The sequence below is a fragment of the Equus caballus genome, chromosome 11 (genome assembly GCF_041296265.1).
Source record: "Equus caballus isolate H_3958 breed thoroughbred chromosome 11, TB-T2T, whole genome shotgun sequence".
Classification (NCBI taxonomy): domain Eukaryota; kingdom Metazoa; phylum Chordata; class Mammalia; order Perissodactyla; family Equidae; genus Equus; species Equus caballus.
The window spans coordinates 25,199,975-25,223,206 of record NC_091694.1 but is presented as its reverse complement, the minus strand read 5'-3'; the positions used below and the strand labels follow the sequence as shown (position 1 = coordinate 25,223,206).

Sequence of the window (23,232 nt, the reverse complement as noted above, 5' to 3'; positions counted from 1 at the left end):
CCTTGGGAAGCTCAGGGATGAGTCACCAAGGGACAGGGCAGTGGAGGGCGGAGAGGATATGGAGACCAGTCATGCTGGGGGGCTATAGGGTGTCGGCCCAGCAATAATGGGAAACAGTCGACATAGCGGCAAGAGGACTCAAGTTGGACACCAGAAAGATACAACCAGACATCCCCTGGGAAGTGTTACCAAGTCACTGGAGGGTTACGTGCCATGAAGATCTGGTGTACACGCTCTGTGCCTGATGGAGGCAGGACAAGATGAAATTGACCAAGTGTAGCGTGAGAGACTCAGATTAGACAACAGGAAGGACTTGGCTTTGAGAGTCACCACGTTCAAGTTCCGGATTAATTGGCTGGTGTTAGGAAGCAGCGGTGGAGAGAGCACTGAGCTGGCCCCAGGAGGTATGTGCTCTCTTTCCTGCATTAACAGGGGACTTGGGCTTGGTGACCTCTGGGGTCCTGCCCTGATATTAAGTTCTTAGGGCTCGCAGCTGCAAGTGGGACTTGGATCCTGGAGCAGGAGGAGTTGGGATGGACTCTGAGCTCCTCTCTGCCCCTCCCGCTGCCCAGTCAGTTATCCTAGAGGCAGGAGAAAAAGATTCCTCGCTGACCATATTGGCCCCTAACATCTGCTCCTCAGGAGGGTCCCCTTGTCATTGGATAGGCATCAGCCTGAAAAGGAGCTCAGTATCTGTTGAACAGCACAGCCCTTGGGTGGTCCTGGGAGGAGACCAAGAGAAAGCTCTGGATGTGGGCCCTGTGCTCAGGGGCTGCTGAGGAAGACCCGTGCCCAGGGGTCAGAGGGAGGCATGGAGGCAAAGAAGCATGGACACGGGCATTGGGGGTGGCCATGGCCCCAAGTGCTGACTGGCCCAGCATCCTAAGTGAGAACAATTTTATTGAATGCGTGAATCAAGACTGAGCTGGGAGAACCTTGTAAGGTGAAATTGTGGGGCTCCAACGGGGACACAGGCTTCTTGGGTGCGGGAAGTTAGAAGCTGGTCTAGGACTTGCCTCATTGGGGAGACCAGCCTCAGAGCAGGCTCAGATGTAGGGGAGGGGCAGCTTGGGAGAGAAGGCAGAGGCAGGGGAGCAGGTAGGGCTGGAGGGTGAGAAGTGGGGAAATAAGCTGTAAGCCAGGGGGTCCCTACAAGAGAGGGGCTGAGGCAGGGGGCAGGGTGTCTGGTCTGCGGGCAGTGAGGGCTTGGAGCCTCCGGCTGGTGGATGGGCTTAGACCCTTGAGCCTATGATCAGCTTAGGCCTCAGAGATTTGCGCTTCCAGACCATCTGCTTTATCCAAAGACTTTCAGCTGATGAGGAGCTGGGAGGCTCAAACAACGTCTTGTCTGAGTCGGAGAGAAGTGACTTGAAGTGCACGCTCTTTCTTGGCAGGTGAGAGGGGCTGAGGTTGCACTGGGCTGGCATCTAGTCTTGGGATTATTGAGGTTAGGCACCGGCAGGCCTTCCTGATAACCCTGCAGCGATGATGATGATGAAGATGATGATAAATGTATTAAGTGTTCATTATGTGCCAGGCAGGGTATTAAAATATTTTATATGCATTTTCTTAGTACTTACAATAATCGTATGAGGTGAGCACTAGTATTACACCCATTTTGCAGATGGGGAAACTAAGACTCAAGGCCACACAGTGTGGAGGCAGCAGAGCCGGGGTCAGAACTGGAGGCTGGCAGGCTCCAGAGCCCTTCTCTTAACCGCAAGGATACACTCTCCCCTGATAGGTCCTGGAGTTTCCTGAAAACTTCTACCTGTCCATCATGTGCAACAATAACTTTGCTTCCCAAGTCTTCCTCACTGAAAGAGACTCCTTTTCTCTCCCTTCTGCATGGGCTGACTCCCGTTTCCTCTGTAGACAGATCCTTATCCAGGGGCAAAGACTATGCCTCGCCCATCAGCCTAGACTCCTGAAGCGGGGGGTGCAGTGAATATATGGTGAACGGTGAGGGGCCTGAACTGCGGGACGTGGTGGGGAAGAGGGTAGAAGTTGAGGTGTGGAGGGTGCAGAGGAGGGAACTGGGGGAGCCCAGGGGATTTGCAATCCCAGCCATGGAATCCTTTCCAGGACCAGGTGTCTCCAGGGCAGGATGGCCCAGGACCTCAGTGAGAAGGAGCTGTTGAAGATGGAGGTGGAGCAGCTGAAGAAGGAAGTGAAGAACACTAGACTTCCGGTGAGCCTCCTCTCCCCTTCCCTGGCCCTCTTCTCTATCCCTTCCTGTTCCTCACGGAGCCAGGACACGAGGAAGGAACAGATGGACAATGGCGTGGTAGGACCTCTCCAGGACAGTAGAAGGAGCAGGAGGTGTCTCTGGGATGGGGTAGGATGTGGGAAGAGGCCAGGGTCTGACCCCACTGAGGTGCACGGGAGAGAACCCGGGAGCTGGAGGGCTCCGTGTGTCCAGCCCTGTCTCCAGGAGGGGCCTGGCCAAGCGGCCCTTGGAGGTAAGAGTTGGGCCATGTGGTTCTGGTCGAGGAACTGACATCCTTCTCCCACTTGCCTGTCCCTTTCATCTTTCTCCTCTCTGCCCCAAAGCCTGTTTTCTTGGGACTGACCAAGGCATGGATCCTGAGCAACAAACAAGAGCTAGAAGCATACTTTGCTTTCTCGCAGATTTCCAAGACAGGAAAGGAAATCAAGGAATATGTGGAGGCTGAAGCAGGAAATGACCCACTTCTCAAAGGCGTCCCTGAGGACAAGAATCCCTTCAAGGAGAAGGGCTCTTGTGTGATCAGCTGATGGTGCCGGTGGCCCTCACCTCAACGTCTGTCCCTCCTCAGCCCCAGTCCTCACCCGGCACCAACTGTCCCGGGACACCCAGCGAACCCAGGAATTTTCACCCTCTCTTAGTCACAGAATGAGTAAAGATACCTGACTGCGTTCATTGTGAATCCGTTCCCCAATCCCGCTTTCAACTCTTTTCTCCCATTGTCTCCTCCGCCTGCTGGGTCCGTGCTGACCACACTTGGAAACACTCTGAGCTTCCCCAGCTTAGCAGTTGGCCCCTGCTGTCGCGGGATCTGAGGTGCCTGCAATATTCTGAGACCCCAGAGGGCAGTCCTTAGGCAACATTCACCCCTCCTTACAACCCCGCCCATCCTTCCCCTCCACTCTCTTCCTAGGAACAAGCATTGCCATCAGAGTACTTTGGGTTGGGAGCCGGAGTTGGGGAATCCTTGCTCCCGTCTCATGTCCCACCCTGTGGTCCTCCTTCTAGTCATTTAGATCACCCCTGATGGCCTGATGACAAAAAGAGTTTGTAAAGACATGATGTCATGATTTATTTACTATTATTGAGGGTCTATTATGTGCTGGGCACTAAAGATTAAAGAGTGAGCAAGACTAACGTGGCTCCTGTTTTCATGGAATTTAGCAGAGAAGACATGGAACAAAGAGTTTACGATTAGATCAGTGAGTGCTGCTATGGGGAAAGGAAAGTCAGGGGTGGTATAGGAGCACACAGCAGACAGACATTGAGGGCCATGCCCAAGGTCAGTGGGAACGGCTGCAGACCAGTGGGGGCAGGGGCAGAACGGGGCGTGGTAAGACATGGGGCTGGAGAGGGAGATAGGGTCAAGTCTTAAAGGACCTTCTGTGAGCTCAGTTAAGAACTTTCCTTTTCACCCTCAGGGCAGTAAGCTTCAGCCTGTGAATGTATTTAAGTAGCCGAGGGACAGGCTTTGATTAGCAGAAGAGAGGCTGGATCCTGGTCGGAGCCGGGAGTACAACGAAGATGGGAAGTGAGGGGCCGGCCTGGTGGTGCAGTGGTTAAGTTCGCACGTTCTGTTTTGGCGGCCCGGGGTTCCCCGGTTCGGATCCCGGGTGAGGACATGGCACCGCTTGGCATGCCATGCTGTGGTAGGCGTCCCACATATAAAGTAGAGGAAGATGGGCACGGATGTTAGCTCAGGGCCAGTCTTCTTCAGCAAAAAGAGGAGGATTTGCAGCAGATGTTAGCTCAGGACTTATCTTCCTGAAAAAAAAAAGAAGAAGAAGGGAACTGATTCCTGGGCCTTGATAGCAAGGTGATTACTATCTAAAGGAGCCACAGACAGACACTTGTGATACAATGTGTTCAGTGCAACCTCAGAGAGGTCTGTGTGGGGTATGATGGGGACCTGTGGAAGGGCTACCAAATCCAGCTGAATGAGTGCATAGCCTCCTGGAAGAGCGGACAGGAAAGGTCTCTAGAAGGAGGTGATGTCCTGAACTGAGTCCTAAAGGGTTAAGTTGTAAATGGGTGGATGGATGGCAAATCTGATTGAAGGCACAGTCTAAACAGAGGCATAGATATGAGAAAAGGAAAGAACCAGAGTTTCAATGCAAACACCAGTCAGGCTGGAGTTGTTGGAATGGCAAGAGACAGGCCTCGGTCCCTAGGATACTCTGGAAAGGTGGAGGTGGAGGTGACCAGAGGGGTCTTGTTTGCTGTACTAAACAACCTCATCGTCTGGGAGTGAGTCGGTAATGTTTGTACTTAGAAAGAAATTGGCTTTTGGTAAGATTGGAACGGGGAAAGAATAAAGGCAGAGAGACAATTAAGGAGGCGATCGTTAGCTCAGGGGAGAGGTGAATTAGGGCAGTGGCTATAAGTCTCTAGAGGGAGAGGTGGGCTGGTGAGACCTGGGGAATAAGGTTTTCAGATCTTGACATCTCATCGAGTGATGGGTGAGGGACAGGAAGTGTCACGGATGACGTCCAAGTTTCTGGTTTGGGGCATTGCTAGAAAGGACTGAAAGCAAGGCTCTAACAACAAAGCTCACGTAATACAGTGACCTGACATAGAGGAGCAGACTCGCTGAGCACCCCTCTCCAGTGCGCCACAGCTGTGCTGTGAGCACGTCCTGCTCCCACTGGTGAGGTCTTGGGCCACTGGTCAGAATCCAGGATCTCCTGGGGAGTGTCCACTCCTTTCCCAATTCCATCCTGACCCCACTTTGCTATTCTGCAACCTAGAAAAAATTCAGACACTCTCAATATACTCCACTCAAAGGAAGGCAAAGAAGAGGAATGAGAAAGAGAAAATATTTAAATATAACAATTCCTTTTTTTTTTTTTTGAGGAAGTTTGGCCCTGAGCTAACTACTGCCAATCCTCCTGTTTTTGCTGAGGAAGACTGGCCCTGAGCTAACATCCATGCCCATCTTCCTCTACTTTATATGTGGGATGCCTACCACAGCATGGCTTTTGCCAAGCGGTGCCATGTCCACACCCGGGATCCAAACCAGCAAACCCTGGTCCACCGAAGCAAAACGTGCGAACTTAACCGCTGCGCCACCGGGCCAACCTCAAATACAACAATTCTTATTTTTTTAAATGGGGAAGGGTGAATATTCCATGTGGCTCCAGCCGTAAAAAAGGAAAAACAGATGGGGTCACAGTCATATGGCTATAGGCCATGTGGCTATGGCTTCTTTCCTCCACCTACCGAGAGCTGTTCTCCTACCTTCAGGCAGAATCTCATGGTTGGAGTTCTTGGTCCAGAGGGTTGACTCCGACCTTTATTCCTAAGGATTTTGAACCCTTAGTGGGACTCTGAGTAGAGCAGTAGTTTCTTCTGTACCCCTTTACTCAGGCCATGATGCCCCAGGTGTTCTCTCAGCTCCACCCATACTCTTCCTGGCCACCCCGAGGTGTGGTGACAATCCTAGGACCCCTGAGCCTCAAGATCAGTCATTGGCCCAACACCCTCCCCCCCTTTCCTGTCTGTTTTCCTAGTGCCAGAAGGAGCCTCAAATGGCTGAGGGTGATCTCAGCTTCCACTTCAAAGGAATTATTATTCTGCGCCCGGTGGCAGCATTCCCTCCTTGCGGCCCGAATCTTCACCTCAGCAAGGTCAGAGGATGAGAATGATCGTTCTGAGAGTGAGTGACTGATGTAAGCGGAGCCATCCATCCCCGCGTCTATCTCATAGATCTTTGAATTGTTTAGCCATGAAAGCATAGCACTGTCTGTCGTTACTGGTTCGGTTCAGGGCACACCCAGCAGCCTTCGGACAGCACCTCATCTTTGCAACGTGGTGTCTCCCAGCTGGCACCAAAGCGGGCCAGTCCTTCATTCTCTAAAGCCACCAGCTTCCACATGATGGACACATGATGACAGCAAATCTTATGGACATTAGCCTCTTGTCTTACTTCTTTTTTTTAATTCAGTAGTTTCATTTTGAAATAATTTTAGATTTACGGAAGAGTTGCCAAGATAGTACAGAAAGTTCCCACATGCACTTCACCCAGCTTCCCCTAATGTTAACATCTTACATAAACATGGTACTTTTACTAAAACTGAGAAATTAACGTCTGCACAATACTATTAATTAAACTCCAGACTCTGTTTAGATTTCCCTGGCTTTTCCACCAATGTTGTCCTTCTGTTCGAGGGTCTGCCTTACACTTTGTGTCTTTCTTCTTTTTGCTTCTTGGTTGGAGATAGCATGGTCTGGGATACCACGGCCAGCTGGAAGACATCCCATAAGCGCATAGATGGGAGCGTTGGCAGAGTCATGGCAGGCAAGGAACAGAAATCCACTTCCTAAATAAGTGCCTATTCCAGTGAGGACAACTCTCTGTCCCCTCCGTTGACCTGCCACCAGAGAACTGGCTGGCTGCCTTGAGGTCAGGTGCTGTATGAGGGGCTCAGGGTCGGCACTGTTGCTGGCTCATTGGGCAGTGGTGGAGCTGCGCTGGGCCGGATGAAGGGCAGCCCATGCTCTCCCACATGCATAACCTCTATTCCTGCCTTGTTTCATGAGCCCTAGTCAGCCCAGTGGTCATCCCATCTACGGGGTTCTAAAGAACCTCTTCTGCAGGGGCTGGCCTTCTGGTAAACCTGCTCGTGACACTTGAATATTTTCAGTCTCTGGCTCATCCTAAGGAGACCAGCCACAGAGCCCTCCCCAGACCTTCTTGTCGTCAGTCCCTCAATTGTACTCTAAGACCTCGATCATCTGACCAGAACCTTAATTGCTTCCCAGGAGTCAGAGAGGAAGGACTTCCTTTCCCCCTGACTTTCGGGGCCATGCTGAGAAGGGCTGTTCGCAGAGAGAGGGGAATCACGGGGCTCCAGGCACTCAGGGAGATTAGGGACTGAACTGGGGAAGTGGAGGAAGAAGGGAGAGGAGGTGACGAATTCGAGGGATAATTAGGAAGTAAAATTTTCAGGGCTTAGAGATTGATCGAAGGTTGGCAGAAAGGCAAGGAAACGATCAAGGACGACCTCACGTTTCTATCTCGGATGACTGAGTGAACGGTGGTGTCACCAGCTGGAAAGCCCTCCCCAGTAGCAGATTCTAGATAATTCCCCCAGGCTCCCCCTCTGTCCCCTTGTGCCCTGCGGAGAATCACTGCTTGGTGGTAGCTGGTACTACAAAAGCAGGTGAGACTGCTTAAGACAGCTGCAAGGATCAAGACGAGAGGAGGCCAAAAATTGAACTTGGAGGGCCAGCCCTGTGGCCGAGTGGTTAAGTTCACGCACTCTGCTTCAGCAGCCCAGGGTTTTGCCCTTTCAGACCCTGGGTGCGGACCTAACACCTCTCATCGGGCCATGCTGAGGTGGTGTCCCATATGCCACAACTAGAAGGACCCACAACTAAAATATACAGCTATGTATTGGGGGGATTTGGGGAGAAGAAGGAAAAATTTTTAAAAAATAAAAAAAGAATTTGAGGGGCTGGCCCCATGGCTGAGTGGTTAAGTTTGTGTGCTCTGCTTCGGTGGCCCAGGGTTTCACCGGTTCGGATCCTGGGCGGGGACATGGCACCGCTCATCAGGCCACGCTGAGGCAGCATCCCATATGCCACAGCTACAAGGACCCACAACTAAAATATACAACTATATACTGGGGGGATTCGGGGAGAAAAAAGCAGAAAGAAAAAAAAAGAAGAAAAAATGTATTACTAAAAAAAAAAAATTGAACTTGGAGAACATCAGCATCTCTGGCTGGGGTAGAAGAAAAGAGCCGTGAAAAGAACTGAGAAGGGAGGGTCAGAAGTGTGAAGATGCCAAGCAAAGACTGGATAATTGAAATTCTGACGGTGCTGAGCAGTAAAACGAGGGCAAGGCAGGAAGAGAGGGGCAGTGCTCTCAACTCCTGATTTCACGGTCAGCTAACATCAAGCTGAGTCATTTTCAAGTTTCAATTCTGTATCACCTTCCTTCCACACTCCACATTCACCAGACACTCCCAGGATGGGATTCCCAGGAGGGCAACGGCTGACCGGTTGATCGGGCCTCAGCTCCTGGGGCTGGCAGCAGCTCGAAACCCTCCTAGTGGATCAGGCAGCCCAGTGCCCGGACCCCTGTGCCTTCTGGATCTCACGCCTGCAGCCTGGAGGGAGTGGAATGGGGATGGAGTCTTGTCTGCTTGGCATCTTGGTGCCTTAGGCAGAGGACAATTACCCAACCGTGACCTCTGGGCCTCTAGGAAAGTTAGAGCCCTCTGCCACCCCCCACCAATTCCCTACCTGAGCTTGAGGCCTGGGGACAAGACCAGCTTCACGGGTGTGTTGGACCCGTGCTGTCACACACAGCCTCCTGCTTAGAAGGGCCCTGTGCTTAGTTTAACACTCTGCTATCGCTGTCTTGAAATTCTTAACTTTTCAACAAGGGCTCTCATTCTCATTTTGCCCTGGGCCTACATGTGTCCGGTCCTGAGGAGGGAGACAGAGGCCCGGGCCTGGTGAGGGAGGCAGGATGCTCATCCAGGAGCAGGGTTTCACGTGCGGTTCAAACTAGCACCCACAGCATCCTGGCCCCTGTCCTCCTCCACCATTTCTGAGGGTTAGAGGCTGGGGGAGAGGGGCAACTCGGGGTAGTTTCCCAAGTCCGCTTGGTTCCTCTGACTTTCCCATTCTCTACCAGACCACGGAAATGAGTGACGTGGGTGACTCATCGTCTGCAGCATCAGAGCGGAGGAAACAGAAACCAGGGAGGCCAGGAGAGGAGAGAGGCAAGCAAAGAAGAGCGGGAAGCTGCCTCTCCCCCGCCCACTTCCCCCATCGCGTCTAATCAGATGCGAATTCCTACAGATTCTGCCTTCTCCATCTCTCACGCCCTCATCTGTTTGTCCCTCTGCTCCCTCTGCCATGCGCTTAGTTAGGGACTCACCACCTCTCACTCCGGGATTCAACAGCCTCCCACAGAACTTCCCATCTACCTGGCCCCATCCAGCCGCCCCTCACTGCTAGTGTCTTCTCTGTGGCTCCCTTGCTTAAAACTCTTCTTGACTCTCTGCCCCCTGGAAGACCAAGTCATGACTTCTGGGTTTAGCACCAAGGCCCTTCCTACACCGTAAGGGGCCCTGCTGACCTCAGGGGACCTCAGCTCTCCCACTGCTCACACCCCTGCCCCCAGGGCTCCAGTCAGCTTCTCTTAACTCCTCCCTGGGTTCCTGCCATGCTTGAGACATCTTATCATGCTACCCCTGCTATCCTACAGTCACAACCAGGTTTAAGCATCTCGTAAGCTTTCCCCGACTCTCTCCTTGGTGACTGAAGGAACAAGCCATTCAGAATGAGGTGGATCAGAACTCAAGTGGTGTGAAGGGAGCGGGGGAACAGTCCTCTCTCCTTTTCTCCCCCTAATTTCCTCTCTGGAGAAACCAATGTCACCTGGTTCTCATGGCACCTTTCAGAGGTGTTTTAGGCATATACAAGCCAACAATACACACAAACCTCCCTTTTTTACACAAATAGTAGCATGTACGTGTTGTTCTGTGCTTGGGTCTTAATTTCTTTTTTTTCCACGTTCCCCAGGTGGATTTCACTTACCTTTGTGTCCGAGTATATGCCTGAGCCCAGTACTTTTCATTTTACATTCTATTTCAGTCTTTGATTGATCAGTCAAGATTTCAAGCTTCCTGGGGCCGGCCCCGTGGCTGAGTGGTTAAGTTCGCGCGCTCCGGGGCAGCGGCCCAGGGTTCGGATCCTGGGCGCGGAGATAGCACCGCTCGTCAGGCCACGTTGAGGCAGCGTCCCATTTGCCACAACTAGAAGGACCTGCAACTGTACCAGGGGGGATTTGGGGAGATAAAAAAGCAGGGAGAAAAAAAAAAGATTAGCCACAGTTGTTAGCTCAGGCGCAAATCTTTTAAAAAAAAAAAAAAAATGATTTCAAGCTCCTTGAGGGAGAGGTCAAGTGTTTTATTTTTGTATCTCTAGCACCTAGAACCCAGTAAGTGCTCAACAAATGGGTGTTAAATGATGGTGTGTGTTCTCTAATTTACAGGCTTCCTACATGCCAGGCATTGTGATAAGTGTTGCACGTACGTTGCCTCGTGTACAAATGAATCAGCAAGGAAGATAATGAACGGACAACCCTGGGAATCTAGCGCAAGGGAGAGACCAGGCTAGGCACAGACCTGGCTTCCCTGGTGGTCTTGGCGCTCTGCCCTCTGCTGGTGACTCTGGTTAGGGACAACATACAGCAGGTGCTAGCTTCTGGAAAATGCCCTCCTCTGGGGGCCCTTCATGGGAATAAAACTATTGGAAAGGGCTCCTCAGACTGTTGGTGAGGAGGAGAGAGACGTTCTCCCCTGAGCTACTGGGGATGGAAAGAGAAGGAAATGTGGAGGGGGTCTCAGAGAAGCTGGAGCTAGGAGAGGAAGCACGGGGGGATGGTAGTGAGCTCATAAGTGTTTTACTAACTGTGGGTGAGAACCATTCGTGAGTTATGGAATCAATTTAATAGATTGTGACCAACTTTTACTTTATTTATTTTTTTTTTTGAGGAATATTAGCCCTGAGCTAACATCTGCTGCCAATCCTCCTCTTTTTTGCTGGGGAAGACTGGCCCTGAGCTAACATCCATGCCCATCTTCCTTTACTTTATATGTGGGACACCTGCCACAGCATGGCTTGGTAAACAGTGTGTAGATTTGTACCCAGGATCCGAACAGTCGAATGCCGGGCAGCTAAAGCGGAACGTGTGAACTTAACCACTGTGCCACTGGGCTGGCCCCTGAGACCAACTTTTAAAAAATACAGAATATCAGAGTGTACTTTTACATGTGGTGTCAATGCAAATAATCCATAATCAATCTATAAATCAAAATTGGGGTGAGTTTATTAAGAAGTAGGTTTGAGGACTATAGCCCTGGGCCTTCCTTCTCCAAGGAAAGAAGGGCGCCAAAGAAGTGGGGTGTACAGAGTAGTTAAGTACCATCTTGGAACAAAGAGTGTACATCGCATATGATAGGAATGTCCCTTTTCACAATTGTCACAAGATGCTTAGCTGGCACAGCAGGTTGGTGGTCAGCAGGTCAATGGTCACAAGGTGAGCACAGCAGGTCGGTAATTAATCCTTAGTTCCCAGGAAGAGATGCTTATTAAGGAAATGCCGATGGGCGGAGGTGCGGGGAAGGGAGAGTTACATCCCTATCTTTAAGGGCATCATTTTTGTCTGTGGGACATAGTAAACGTTTAAAGCACAGGTACAATGCCTGCTCAACGGGCCACATCAGGCCCTTTTGGAAAAACAAGGTCAAGCCAAATTAGTTTTAAACCAAATGGCTTCTTCATATACTCCAGTATATCCTATTGCTTTTCATTTATTTTTCAGCAGTAAAGGTGAATACTGTTTCTTAAACGTTTGTTTCAGTTTTGCATATATGTGTACTGGTTTGTGATGTAAAACAGACATCTTACTGAGAGTCTTGGTGCAAACGAACAAACACAAACAAAAAACGATGAAAGCCGTTGAAGAAATGGTGAGAAAGGTCCTGGTGAGTATAGGTCCTGAGTGAGCTCGAGGATTCACAGCAGAATCAAACCTCAGAGCAGAAGGCAAGGCAACTTTTCTATTACAGAGCCCAATCTCCACCTCAGTGTGGAAATCTTCCTACAGTCCCAAGTGACAAAGACCTTTAACTCCCCCCTCCCCCAGGAGACCTCCACGCATCAGAAGCTCAGAATTTCTCAAGCCTGTTCTGTTGACGGACAACTCAAATAGAAAGTTCTTCCTATTTTCCCCTCTAACTTCCAGCCACAAGTTCTCATTCTCTGCCTCTGTTGCAACCCTGTGAGTTTTGTGTTCCTCCCCATGTAAACATGTTCTGGGGCTGGCCCAGTGGCACAGGGGTTAAGTGCACACGTTCCGCTTCGGTGGCCTGGGGTTAGCCGGTTCGGATCCCGGGTGCACACTGGGCACCACTTGGCACACCATGCTGTGGTAGGCGTCCCACATATAAAGTAGAGGAAGATGGGCATGGATGTTAGCTCAGGGCCAGTCTTGCTCAGCAAAAAGAGGAAGATTGGCAGCAGTTAGCTCAGGGCTAATCGTCCTCCAAAAAAATAAATAAATAAACTTGTGTTCTTTCCTCAAGAATCTGAGCTTCCGTAATCTTCGCTATTCTGATTGTCTGTCTAGCAGTTACCATTATTGAGCCTGTCGTGGATCAGATGCAAAGAAAAGGACTTTTTGCTTGTTATATTACTAATTCTCACAACACTGCCATGCAAAAGACATCATTGTTGTCCTTTTACAGATAAGGCTCAGAATATTTTTAATTTTTCCAGCTTTATTGAGATACAATTGACTATAACATTGTATAAGTTTAAGGTGTACAACATAGTGATTTGATATACAGTATATATTTTGAAATGGTTACAGTAAGTTTAGTTAACACATCCATCATCTCACATTATTACAATTTCAGAACATTTAAATGCTTATGCATCCAGCCAGTTAGTAGCAGAATGAAATTTTTGGATGTCTTTGTGTGATGCCTAGAATTGAATCTGATCCTCCAAATGTGGTTCGGCTGACTCAGAGTAAAGGATCTTCATCCTGACTCCCTCTCTTTGGACAAACTTTTTTTTTTTTGGTGAAGAAAATTGGCCCTGAGCTAACATCTGTTGCCAATCTTCCTCTTTTTGCTTGAGAAAGATTGCTGCTGAGCGTGGCTTGAGGAGCAGTGTGCGTGTCTGCACCCAGAATTCGAACCTGAGAACCCTGTGCTGTGGAACTGTAGCATAAACCCAACCACTGCACCACCGGGTGGCCCCTGGACAAACTTTTGATCTCAAATTCCTCACTTTTTCAGTTGAGAAAATATACATTCAGAATAGTAAATACGTCATAATATGGTTTTTTAAAATTGCAGTAACATTGGTTTGTAAATTTCAGGCGTACCTCATTATATTTTGATTCCTGTGTAGATTACATCCTCTTCACCACTCAAAGACCAATTACCATCCATCACCACACACATGTGCCTAATCACCCCTTTTGCCCTCCTCCCTCCGCTTCCCCTCTGGTAACCACCAATCCAATCTCCATCTCTATGTGATTGTTGTTATTTTTATCTTCTCCTTATGAGTGAGATCATATAGTATTTGACTTTCTCCCTCTGACTTATTTCGCTTAACATAATACTCTCAAGGCGCATCCACGTTGTCACAAATGGCCGGATTTCATCATTTCTTATGGCTAAATAGTATTTCATTGTGTATATATACCACATCTTCTTTATCCACTCATCCCTTCTTGGGCACTTACGTTGTTTCCAAGTCTTGGCTACTGTGAATAATGCTGTAATGAACATAGGGGTGCAAGTATCTTTACGCATTCGTGTTTTCATGTTCTTTGGATAAATACCCAGCAGTGGAATAGCTGGATTGTATGGTAGATCTATTCTTAATTTTTTGAGGAATCTCCATACTGTTTCCCATAGTGGCTGCACTAGTTTGCACTCCCACCAGCAGCCTGTGAGAGTTCCCTTCTCTCCACATCCTCCCCAACACTTGCTGTTTCCTGTCTAGTTAATTATAGCCATTCTGACTGGAGTGAGGTGATAGCTCATTGTGGTTTTGATTTGCATTTCCCTGATAGTTAACGATGTTGAACATCCTTTCATGTGCCTGTTGGCCATCTGTATATCTTCTTTGGAGAAATGTCTGTTCAGATCTTTTTTTTTTTAGATTGGCACCTGAGCTAACAACATTGCCAATCTTTTTTTTTTTTTCTGCTTTTTCTCCCAAATCGCCCCAGTATATAGTTGTATATTTTATTTAGTTGTGGGTCCTTCTAGTTGTGGCATGTGGGACGCTGCCTCCACATGACCTGATGAGTGATGCCATGTCTGCGCCCAGGATTCGAACTGGCAAAACCCTGGGCTGCCGAAGCAGAGCGTGCAAACTTAACCACTTGGCCATGGGCTGGCCCCTGTTCAGATCTTTTGCCCATTTTTTAATTGGTTTTTTTTTCCTTTTTCTCCCAAAGCCCCCCAGTACATTGTTGTGTACTTTTTTAGTTGTGGGTCCTTCTAGTTGTGGTATGTGGGACGCTGCCTCAGCCTGGCTTGATGAGCAGTGCCATGTCCACATCCAGGATTCAAACTGGCAAAACCCTGGGCCGCTGAAGCAGAGTGTGTGAACTTAACCACTTGGCCATGGGGCCAGTCCCATAATTGGGTTGTTGGTTTTTTTTGTTGCTGAGATATATGAGTTCTTTATGTATCTTGGATATTAACCCCTTATTGGATATGTGGTTTGCAAATATCTTCTCCCAATTGTTAGGTTGTCTTTTCATTTTGTTGATGGTTTCCTTTGCTGTGCAGAAGCTTTTTAGTTTGATGTAGTCCCATTTGTTTATTTTTTCTATTGTTTCCCTTGCCCTGTCAGACATGGTACTTGAAGATATGCTGCTAAGACCAAGTCAAAGAGCATACTGCCTGCGTTTTCCTCTAGAAGTTTCATGGTTTCAGGTCTTACATTCAGATCTTTAATCCATTTTGAGTTAATTTTTGTGCATGGTGTGAGATAAAATGGTCTATTTTCATTCTTTTGCATGTGGCTGTCCAGTTTTCCCGACAGCATTTGTTGAAGAGACTTTCCTTTCTCCATTGAATATTCTTGGCTCCCTTGTCGACTATTAGCTGTCCATAGATGTGTGGGTTTATTTCTGGGCTCTCGATTCTGTTCCATTGATCTGTGTGTCCATTTTTGTGCCAGTACCATGCTGTTTTGGTTACTATAGCTTTGCAGTATATTTTGAAATCAGGGAGCATGATACCCCCAGCTTTGTTCTTTTTATCATGGTTCCTTTGGCTATTCAGGGTCTTTTGTTGTTCCATATAAATTTTAGGATTCTTTGTTCTGTTTCTGTGAAAATGTTGTTGGAACTTTGATAGGGATTGCATTGAATCTGTAAATTGCTTTAGGAAGTATAGACATTTAACTATGTTAATTCTTCCAATTCAAGAGTACAGAATATCTTTCCATTTCTTTGTGTGTTCTTCAATTTCTTCCAACAATGTTTTATAGTTTTCAGTGTACAGATCTTTCACCTCTTTGGTTAAGTTTATTCCTAGGTATTTTATTCTTTTTGTTGCAATTGTAAATGAGATTGTATTCTTTTTATTTATTTTTTTTTTTTAGGAAGATTAGCCCTGAGCTAACTGCTGCCAATCCTCCTCTTTTTGCTGAGGAAGACTGGCCCTGAGCTAACATCCATGCCCATCTTCCTCTACTTTATATGTGGGACACCTGCCACAGCATGGTGTGCCAAGCAGTGCCATGTCCGCACCCGGGATCCTAACCAGTGAACCCCAGGCCACCAAAGCAGAACATGTGCACTTAACTGCTGTGCCACTGGGCCGGCCCCTGGGATTGTATTCTTAATTTCTCTTTCTGCTACTTCATTGTTAGTATATAGAAATGCAACTGATTTTTGTATGTTGATTTTGTATCCTGCAACTTTACAGTATTCATTTATTATTTCTAAAAGTTTTTTGGTGGATTCTTTAGGGTTTTCTATATATAAAATCATGTCTCTGCAAAAAGTGCCAGTTTCACTTCTTCCTTTTCAATTTGGATCCTTTTATTTCTTTTTCTTGCCTGATTGCTCTGGCTAGGACTTCCAATACTATGTTAAATAAGAGTGGTAAAAGTGGGCATCCTTGTCTAGTTCCTGTTCTTAGAGGGATAGCTTTCAGTTTTTCTCCATTGAGAATGATATTAGCTGTGGGTTTGTCACATATGGCATTTATTATGTTGAGGTATTTTCCTTCTATACCCATTTTTTCAGAGTTTTATCATAAATGGATGCTGTATCTTGTCAAATGCTTTCTGTGCATCTATTGAGATGATCATCTGGTTTTTATTCTTCAATTTGTTAATGTGGTGTATCACGTTGACTGATTTGCGGGTGGTGAACCATCCCTGCATTCCTGGAATAAATCCCACTTGATCATATTGTATGATCTTCTTAATGTATTGTATTTAATTTACTAGCATTTTGTTGAGGACTTTTGCATCGAAGTTCATCAGTGATATTGGCCTGTAATTTTCTTTTTCTGTGTTGTCCTTGTCTGGTTTTGGTAGCAAGGTAATGTTGGCTTCATAGAATGGGTTAGGAAGCTTCTCCTCCTCTTCAGTTTTTTGGAAAAGTTTGAGAAAAACAGGTATTAAGTCTTCTTTGAATGTTTGGTAGAATTCACCAGGGAAGCTGTCTGGTCCTGGACTTTTATTTTTTGGGGGGTTTTTGATTCCTGTTTCGATCTCCTTGATGGGGATCGGTCTATTCAAATTCTCTATTTCTTCTTGATTCAATTTTGGAAGGTAGTATGATTTTAAGAATTTATCCATTTCTTCTAGGTTATCCAGTTTGTTGGCATATAGCTTTTTGTAGTATTCTCTTATAATCTTGTATTTCTGAGGTGTCTGTTGTAATTTTTCCTCTTTCATTTCTGATTTTATTCATTTGAGCCTTCTCTGTTTTTCTTGGTGAGTCTAGCTTAAGGTTTGTCAATTTTGTCTATCTTTTGAAAGAACCAGCTCTTGGTTTCATTGATTTTTTCTATTGTTTTTAAATCTCTGTTTCATTTATTTCTACTCTGATTTTTATTATTTCTGTCCTTCTACTGATTTTGGCTCTATTTATTTTTCTTTTCTAGTTCCTTTAGGTGCACTGTTAGTTTGTTTATTTGATATTTTTCTTGTTTGTTGAGGTAGGCCTGTATTGCTATAAACTTCCCTCTTAGAACCACTGTTGCTCTATCCCATAAGTTTTGGCACATTGTATTTTCATTTTTATTTGTCTCCAGTTATTTTTTTATTTCTCCTTTGATTTCTTCATTGACCCAATCATTGTTCAATAGCATTTTGTTTAATCTCCACGTATTCATGGCTTTTCTGATTTTCTTCCTGTAGTTGATTTATAATTTCATACCTTTGTGGTCAGAAAAGATGCCTGGTATTAGTTCAATCTTCTTAAATTTATTGAGACTTGTTTTGTGGCCCAATATGTGATCAATCCTGAAGAATCTTCCATGTGCATTTGAAAAAGAATGTGTATTCTATGGTGTTTGGGTGGAATGTGCTGTATATATCTACTAAGTCCATCTGGTGTAATATGCTATTTAAGACCAATGTTTCCTTACTGATCTTCTGTTTGGATGATCTATCTATTGGTGAAAGTGGAGTGTTAAAGTCCCCTACTATTATTGTGTTACTATCTATTTCTCCTTTTATGTCTGTTAATAATTGCTTTATATATTTAGGTGCTCCTACGTTGGGTGCATAGATATTTACAAGTGTTGTATCCTCTTGTTGGATTGTTCCCTTTATCATTATGTAGTGCCCTTCTTTATCTCTTGTTAGAGTTTTTGTTTTAAAGTCTATTTTGTCTGATATAAGTATTGTTCCCCCAGCTTTCTTTTTATTGCCATTTGCATGGAATATCTTTGTTTTTTAAAGGTTTTTTTTTTACTTTTTCCTTTTTCTCCCTAAAGCCCCCTGATACATAGTTGTATATTCTTCATTGTGGGTCCTTCTAGTTGTGGCATGTGGGACGCTGCCTCAGTGTGGCTGGATGAGCAGTGCCATCTCCGCGCCCAGGATCCAAACCAACGAAACACTGGGCTGCCTGTAGCAGAGTGCACAAACTTAACCACTCAGCCACGGGGCCAGCCCCTGGAGTATCTTATTCCATCCCTTCACTTTCAGTTTGTGAGTGTCTTTAGGACTGAAGGGTGTCTCTTGTATGCAGCATATATATGGGTCTTGATTTTTTTATCCAATCAGTTACATTCTGCCTATTGATTTGAGCATTTAGTTCATTGAGATTTAAAGTAGCTATTGATAAGTATGTACTTATTGCCATTTTGTTACTTTTTTCCTGGTGTTTTAGTAGTCTTCTCTGTTCCTTTCTTCTTCTCTTGCTCTCTTCCCTAGTGGTTTGATGGCTTCCTTTAGTATTATGTTTGAGTTCCTTTCTCTTAATTTTTTTGTGTATTTATTATAGGTTTCTGGTTTGTGATTACCATGAGGTTCATATATAATAAACTACATTTATAGCAACCTATATTAAGTTGATGGTCTCTTTAGTTTGACCTCTGCCTAAAAGCTCTACTCCTTTACTCACCTCCTCCCACATTCTATGTTTTTTTTTTCCACATTCTATGTTTTTGATATCATATCTAATCTCTTTGTGTGTGTGTGTGTATCTGTTACCCTCCTATCATGGAAATAGGTAATTTTAATACTTTTGTCTTTTGACCTTCGTATTATCTTCAGAGTTGGTTGATCTGCTACCTTTACTATATTTTTGCCTTCACTAGTGATTTTATTGCCTTTTTTCTTTTTTGATAATTTTCTTATTCCTATTTGTGGTCTTCTCTTTCCCACATAAATAAGTCCCTTTAGCATTTCTTGTAAAACTGGTTTCTTGGTGATAAACTCCTTTAATTTTTGCTTGTCTGGGAAACTATCTCTGCTTCCATTCTGAATGATAATCTTGCCTGGTAGAATATTCTTGGTCGTAGGTATCATAATGTACATTTTAACAAATTTTTACAAAGTGAACAATCTCTGTAACCTCCACCCAGGACATGACATAGACTATTACCAGTATCCCCAGGAGACTGCTGTGGGCCCTTCCAATCATGGCCTTCTCTCTCCACCAAAGGTATTCAGTGTCCTCACTTACACATGAATTATTTCCTTGTTTAGTATGATAGATTTGCCACCTAAGTTTGCAGCTCTAAATACTATATGGTACTGTAGTTAGTTCTGCCTGTTTAGGAACTCTATGTAAATAGAATCGTGTGTTATTTATTCTTTTGTGTCTGCCTTCTTTTGCTCAATACTTTTTTTTTAAGACTCATCCATTTTGTGCATGTAGTTGTGCATTTGTTTTGTTGCTGCATAATATTCTATTTTATGGCCTTACCCCAAATTATTTATCCATTCTACTGTTGGACATTTGAGTTGCTTCTGATTTGGGGCTATTATTTTGCCAAAAAACACTCTTATACATGTCTCTAAGTGCACATATGCCCACATTTCTGTGGGTATATATATACAAAAGTGAAATTGCTAGATCATAGGATATGAGTATCTTCAATGTTAGTAGTTAATGTCTAACTGTTTTCCACCAATTTACACTCCTGTGAGAGTTCACATTGTTTTATATTCCTTTTTTTTTTTTTTTTTTTTTAGGAAGAGTTGCCCTGAGCTAACATCTGTTGCCAATCTTCCTCTTTTTTCTTTGCTTGAGGAGGGTTCTCCCTGAGCTTACATCTGTACCAGTCTTCCTCCATTTTGTATGTGGGTTGCCACCACAGCATGGCCACCTACAAGTTGTGTAGGTCCACACCTGGGAACCGAACCTGGGCTGCTGAAGCAGAGTGCACTGAACTTAACCACTAGGGCACCAGGCTGGCCCTCCATATTCTTGATAACATCCAGCATTGTCATTCTGGTGAGTGTTTAGTGGTACCTTACTGAGCTTTTAATTTGCATTTTCCTGATGACTAATGATGCTTTGCATCTTTTCATCTGTATATCAGTTATTTTGGATTTTCTTTTTTTGTGAAGTGCCAGTTTAAGTCTTTTCCTATTTTTCTACTATGTTGTTTGTCTTTATTCTTATTGAATTTTAGAAGTTCTTTATATAATCTCGATACAAATTCTTTGTCAGTTATGCATTACAAATGTCTTTTCTTATTCTGTGGCTTAACTTTTCACTTTCTTACTGGGGTCTTTCGATAAGAAGAACATGGAATACCATATTAATATGGTGACATATGTCAAGCTTTTGGAACCTTTTGTGTTTTGTTTAAGAAGACCTTCCCTACCCTGAGATCATGAAAATATTCTCCTATGTTGTCTTCCCAAAGCTTTACTGCTTTTCTTTTCACATTAAGGTCTGCAATTCACAAGGAATGTATTGCTGTGTGTAGTGTAAGTTGGGAGGAATCTGATTTCGTATTTTTCCATCTGGGCACCTAATTATCTCGGAATCACTTATTGAAAAGTAGGTCCTTTTCCCATTGCTCTTTGTCATAAATCATTCGTCCACTTACAATTGGGGCTGTATCAGGGCTCTCTATTCTGTTCCACTGGTATGTTTGTCTGTCCTTGCACCAGTAACACACTATCTTAATTCCTACAGTTTATCGATGACAATACTGTAAGCTTTAATATACGGTAGAGCAAGTCCTCCCCCCTCTCATGCCTGGGTATTTTTGAGGCTGTGATTGCTCATACACACAAATCCACTCAAACGTTTAAGGAGTGTGTGGGGTGGGGTGGGGTGGGGAGGAGAAGCGCTCAGGGGAGAGGTAGGGAGAGCAGGATCCTCTCTGTTTCCATGGCACCCTCCCAAGGGGAGGGAACGTATAACCACAGTGCCAATCACCCTATAGGGAGATCCCAAATGCGTCAGTGGGCTCCCTCGTCACGTCACGTATCCCAGAGGAGCAGACAGCTCTCAAAACCCAAATACCAATCCGAAGAAGACGACACTCCATGCGCGTCTCTTCCCGCTCTCCCAGAGAGACATCGTTTCCTGCAAATCGCCTGCGCCTGGTCAGCACCTAAAACACCGATCCTGCACAGATTCGTCAATAGAGACATGCTCAACTCTCTTGGTGAACCCCACAGAGATTCCCATCCTCCGCTCGGGAGAAACACCCCGTGGATGCGGTGAGAACCCGCCGGCAGAGATACCCTGGCCGGCTGAGACGGACTGAAGAATGGATACCTTGACTAAGGGATTTTTTTTTCTCACTGAAAGACACGGACAACCTCACTGTCTACTGCCTGAGTACCGCACAACCAAGACAGACACACTTCATATCTGACCGACTCACAGGCAGACTGACCCCCAAACACACCCGTTCCTCCCCGACCTGTTACTCCTCCTCATGCCCCCGGGCGCGGTCGGGCCGTGTCGTTCCTGGCTCACGGAGCAGAAGCGTTTCGCTCCCTGCACATTAGCCTACAGGAAGAAGGATTCCCGGCAGCTTTCGCGGGGGCGGGTCTGCTAGACCCGAAGACGCGGTTGTTCCCGCCCCAAGCAGGCTCCTCCGGATGCCTCGGGCGTCTTCGGCTGTCCCCTCCAGAGTAAAGTCGAGTTCCATCACTCACCAACATTTTTACTTTTCCGCCCCGATTCTCGCGCATGCGCCCTGCCACCGGTAGGCCGGCCCCGAAATGAAAGCTTTCTCGAGAGAGGGGGAGGGACCCTAAACCACGGTCCCGTAGGTCACAGGGGCACAGGCACAGCCCGCGGTGGCTGCTGCCGCCAGCGGTCTCCAAAACGTAAATTGTGGAATCAAAAGGCTTGGTGAGGTCCCACCGAGATTTGAACTCGGATCGCTGGATTCAAAGTCCAGAGTGCTAACCATTACACCATGGGACCTGCTGGCTGCTTTAGGCGGCCGGGAGCCTTCTCAAGCCGCATAGCCCGCCGGCTGCCTTTGGAAAGTGGCGGCCGATGCCCGGTTCGCCCGGCGTAGGCCCTGGGCTCTGGGCCCGAGACCTCACCAGCGGGCGGAAGAGGAGAAGCGAGGGCCTCCGTGTCCCCCGCGTCCCAGACGTTCCTGGTCCCAGGGAGTCATCTTTTGCCGCCGCTTTCTCTGCTGTTCCCCGGGGTCCTAACCCAGGAAGCCAGGAGGGCGGCGGGCTGGCGGGGGCGCAGCCCGCGATGCTGGGCCGGGCTGGGGGCCGGAGAGAGCTAGCTCCCGGGGCAGGCGGCTCGGCGCGTGCATCCCGGGCTTCGGATGTGTTTATTTATTTATTTATTTACGTAGGGCGCACTCTACGGAGGACACCTTGGCCGAGCAGGGAGGGAAGCGGACTGGGACGTTGGGGGACAGCGGTTCAAAGCCAAGGCCCCGTGTGATTCCGGGCGTCCCAGGTGGCTAGAGGCAGCTATGCTGGAAGGTTTTGCTTCCACTTCCATGTCCCGCTGTAAAAGCTACTTGATAAGATTACTAACTTGATGGGCTGTTCCCTTAACATGTAAGTTACAATCAGATCTGTGAAAGAAACAGCTAATTCTGGACTTTCTCATAAGTTTCAGTGAGAGTGTCAATGGTTAATGTTTTCTCAGGTCAGTCCGGCCAGAGGTAAAATTTTATATGCCGGTCGACTCAGCAATTTCACTTTTGGAACTTTATCCTAAGGGACTACTAGGGTAAGTACCAAGCGTTCAGGATGTTCTAGCTGTGTGGTTGTAAAGAATAGAAAATAAACGTACTTCAGCATTTCTATACTCCAATAACGAACTAACAGAAAAAGAACTCAAGAACACAATACCATTCACAATCGCAACAAAAAGAATAAAATACCTTGGGGTACATTTAACTAAGGAAGTGAAGGACCTATATAATGATAATTACAAGGCCTTTCTGAGAGAATTGGATGACGACATAAGGAGATGGAAAGACATTCCATGTACATGGATTGGAAGAATAAACCTAGTTAAAATGTCCGTTCTACCTAAAGCAATCTACAGATTCAACGCCATCCCAATAAGAATCCCAATGACATTCTTTACAGAATTAGAACAAAGAATCCTAAAATTCATATGGGGCAACAAAAGACCCCGAATTTCTAAAGCAATCCTGAGAAAAAAGAACAAAACGGGAGGCATCACAATCCCTGATTTCAAAACATACTACAAAGCTACAGTAATCAAAACAGCATGGTACTGGTACAAAAACAGGTGCACAGATCAATGGAACAGAATTGAAAGCCCAGAAATAAAACCACACATCTATGGACACCTTATCTTTGACAAAGGAGCTGAGGGCATACAATGGAGAAAAGAAAGTCTTTTCAACAAATGGTGCAGGGAAAACTGGAAAGCCACATGTAAAAGAATGAAAATTGACCATTCTTTTTCACCATTCACCAAAATAAACTCAAAATGGATCAAAGACCTAAAGGTGAGACCTGAAACCATAAGGCTTCTGGAAGAAAATGTACGTAGG

The 23,232-nt window shown here is 46.2% G+C and overlaps 1 protein-coding gene, 1 long non-coding RNA gene and 1 other non-coding gene across 7 annotated transcripts; 1 reads left to right on the top strand and 2 right to left on the bottom strand.

Annotated features, from left to right (window-relative positions):
* The first annotated feature begins 202 nt into the window (after nucleotides 1–202).
* Nucleotides 203–3,364, top strand: GNGT2 (G protein subunit gamma transducin 2). Of its 5 annotated transcripts, none has more exons than XM_023652691.2 (5): nucleotides 266–404; nucleotides 1,305–1,394; nucleotides 1,876–1,962; nucleotides 2,086–2,191; nucleotides 2,632–3,364. In XM_023652691.2, exons 4-5 carry the CDS (start codon nucleotides 2,108–2,110, stop codon nucleotides 2,755–2,757), a joined length of 210 nt encoding a protein of 69 aa, XP_023508459.1. In that variant the 5' UTR covers nucleotides 266–404; nucleotides 1,305–1,394; nucleotides 1,876–1,962; nucleotides 2,086–2,107; the 3' UTR covers nucleotides 2,758–3,364. The 5 variants fall into 5 exon arrangements, with proteins under 5 accessions (NP_001420504.1, XP_023508459.1, XP_070081819.1 ...); XM_070225718.1 differs by having other exon boundaries at nucleotides 269–404; nucleotides 1,285–1,394; NM_001433575.1 differs by lacking the exon at nucleotides 1,876–1,962 and having other exon boundaries at nucleotides 203–404.
* Nucleotides 3,275–10,015, bottom strand: LOC138916149 (uncharacterized). Its single transcript, XR_011422952.1, has 2 exons — nucleotides 9,782–10,015; nucleotides 3,275–3,991 (listed from the first exon to the last, which is right to left on the bottom strand). It is a non-coding gene; the product is annotated as an uncharacterized lncRNA (long non-coding RNA).
* Nucleotides 10,016–21,584: 11,569 nt separating this feature from the next.
* On the bottom strand, nucleotides 21,585–21,656 carry TRNAQ-UUG (transfer RNA glutamine (anticodon UUG)). The gene has a single exon. It is a non-coding gene; the product is annotated as a tRNA-Gln (tRNA).
* Between the last annotated feature and the right edge of the window lie 1,576 nt (nucleotides 21,657–23,232).

Coding starts and splice junctions, on each gene's coding strand:
- GNGT2 (NM_001433575.1), top strand. CDS start 2,108: ATGGCCCAGGACCTCAGTGAGAAGGAGCTGTTGAAGATGGAGGTGGAG. Junction 2,192..2,631: donor TGAAGAACACTAGACTTCCG/GTGAGCCTCCTC, acceptor GCTTTCTCGCAG/ATTTCCAAGACAGGAAAGGA.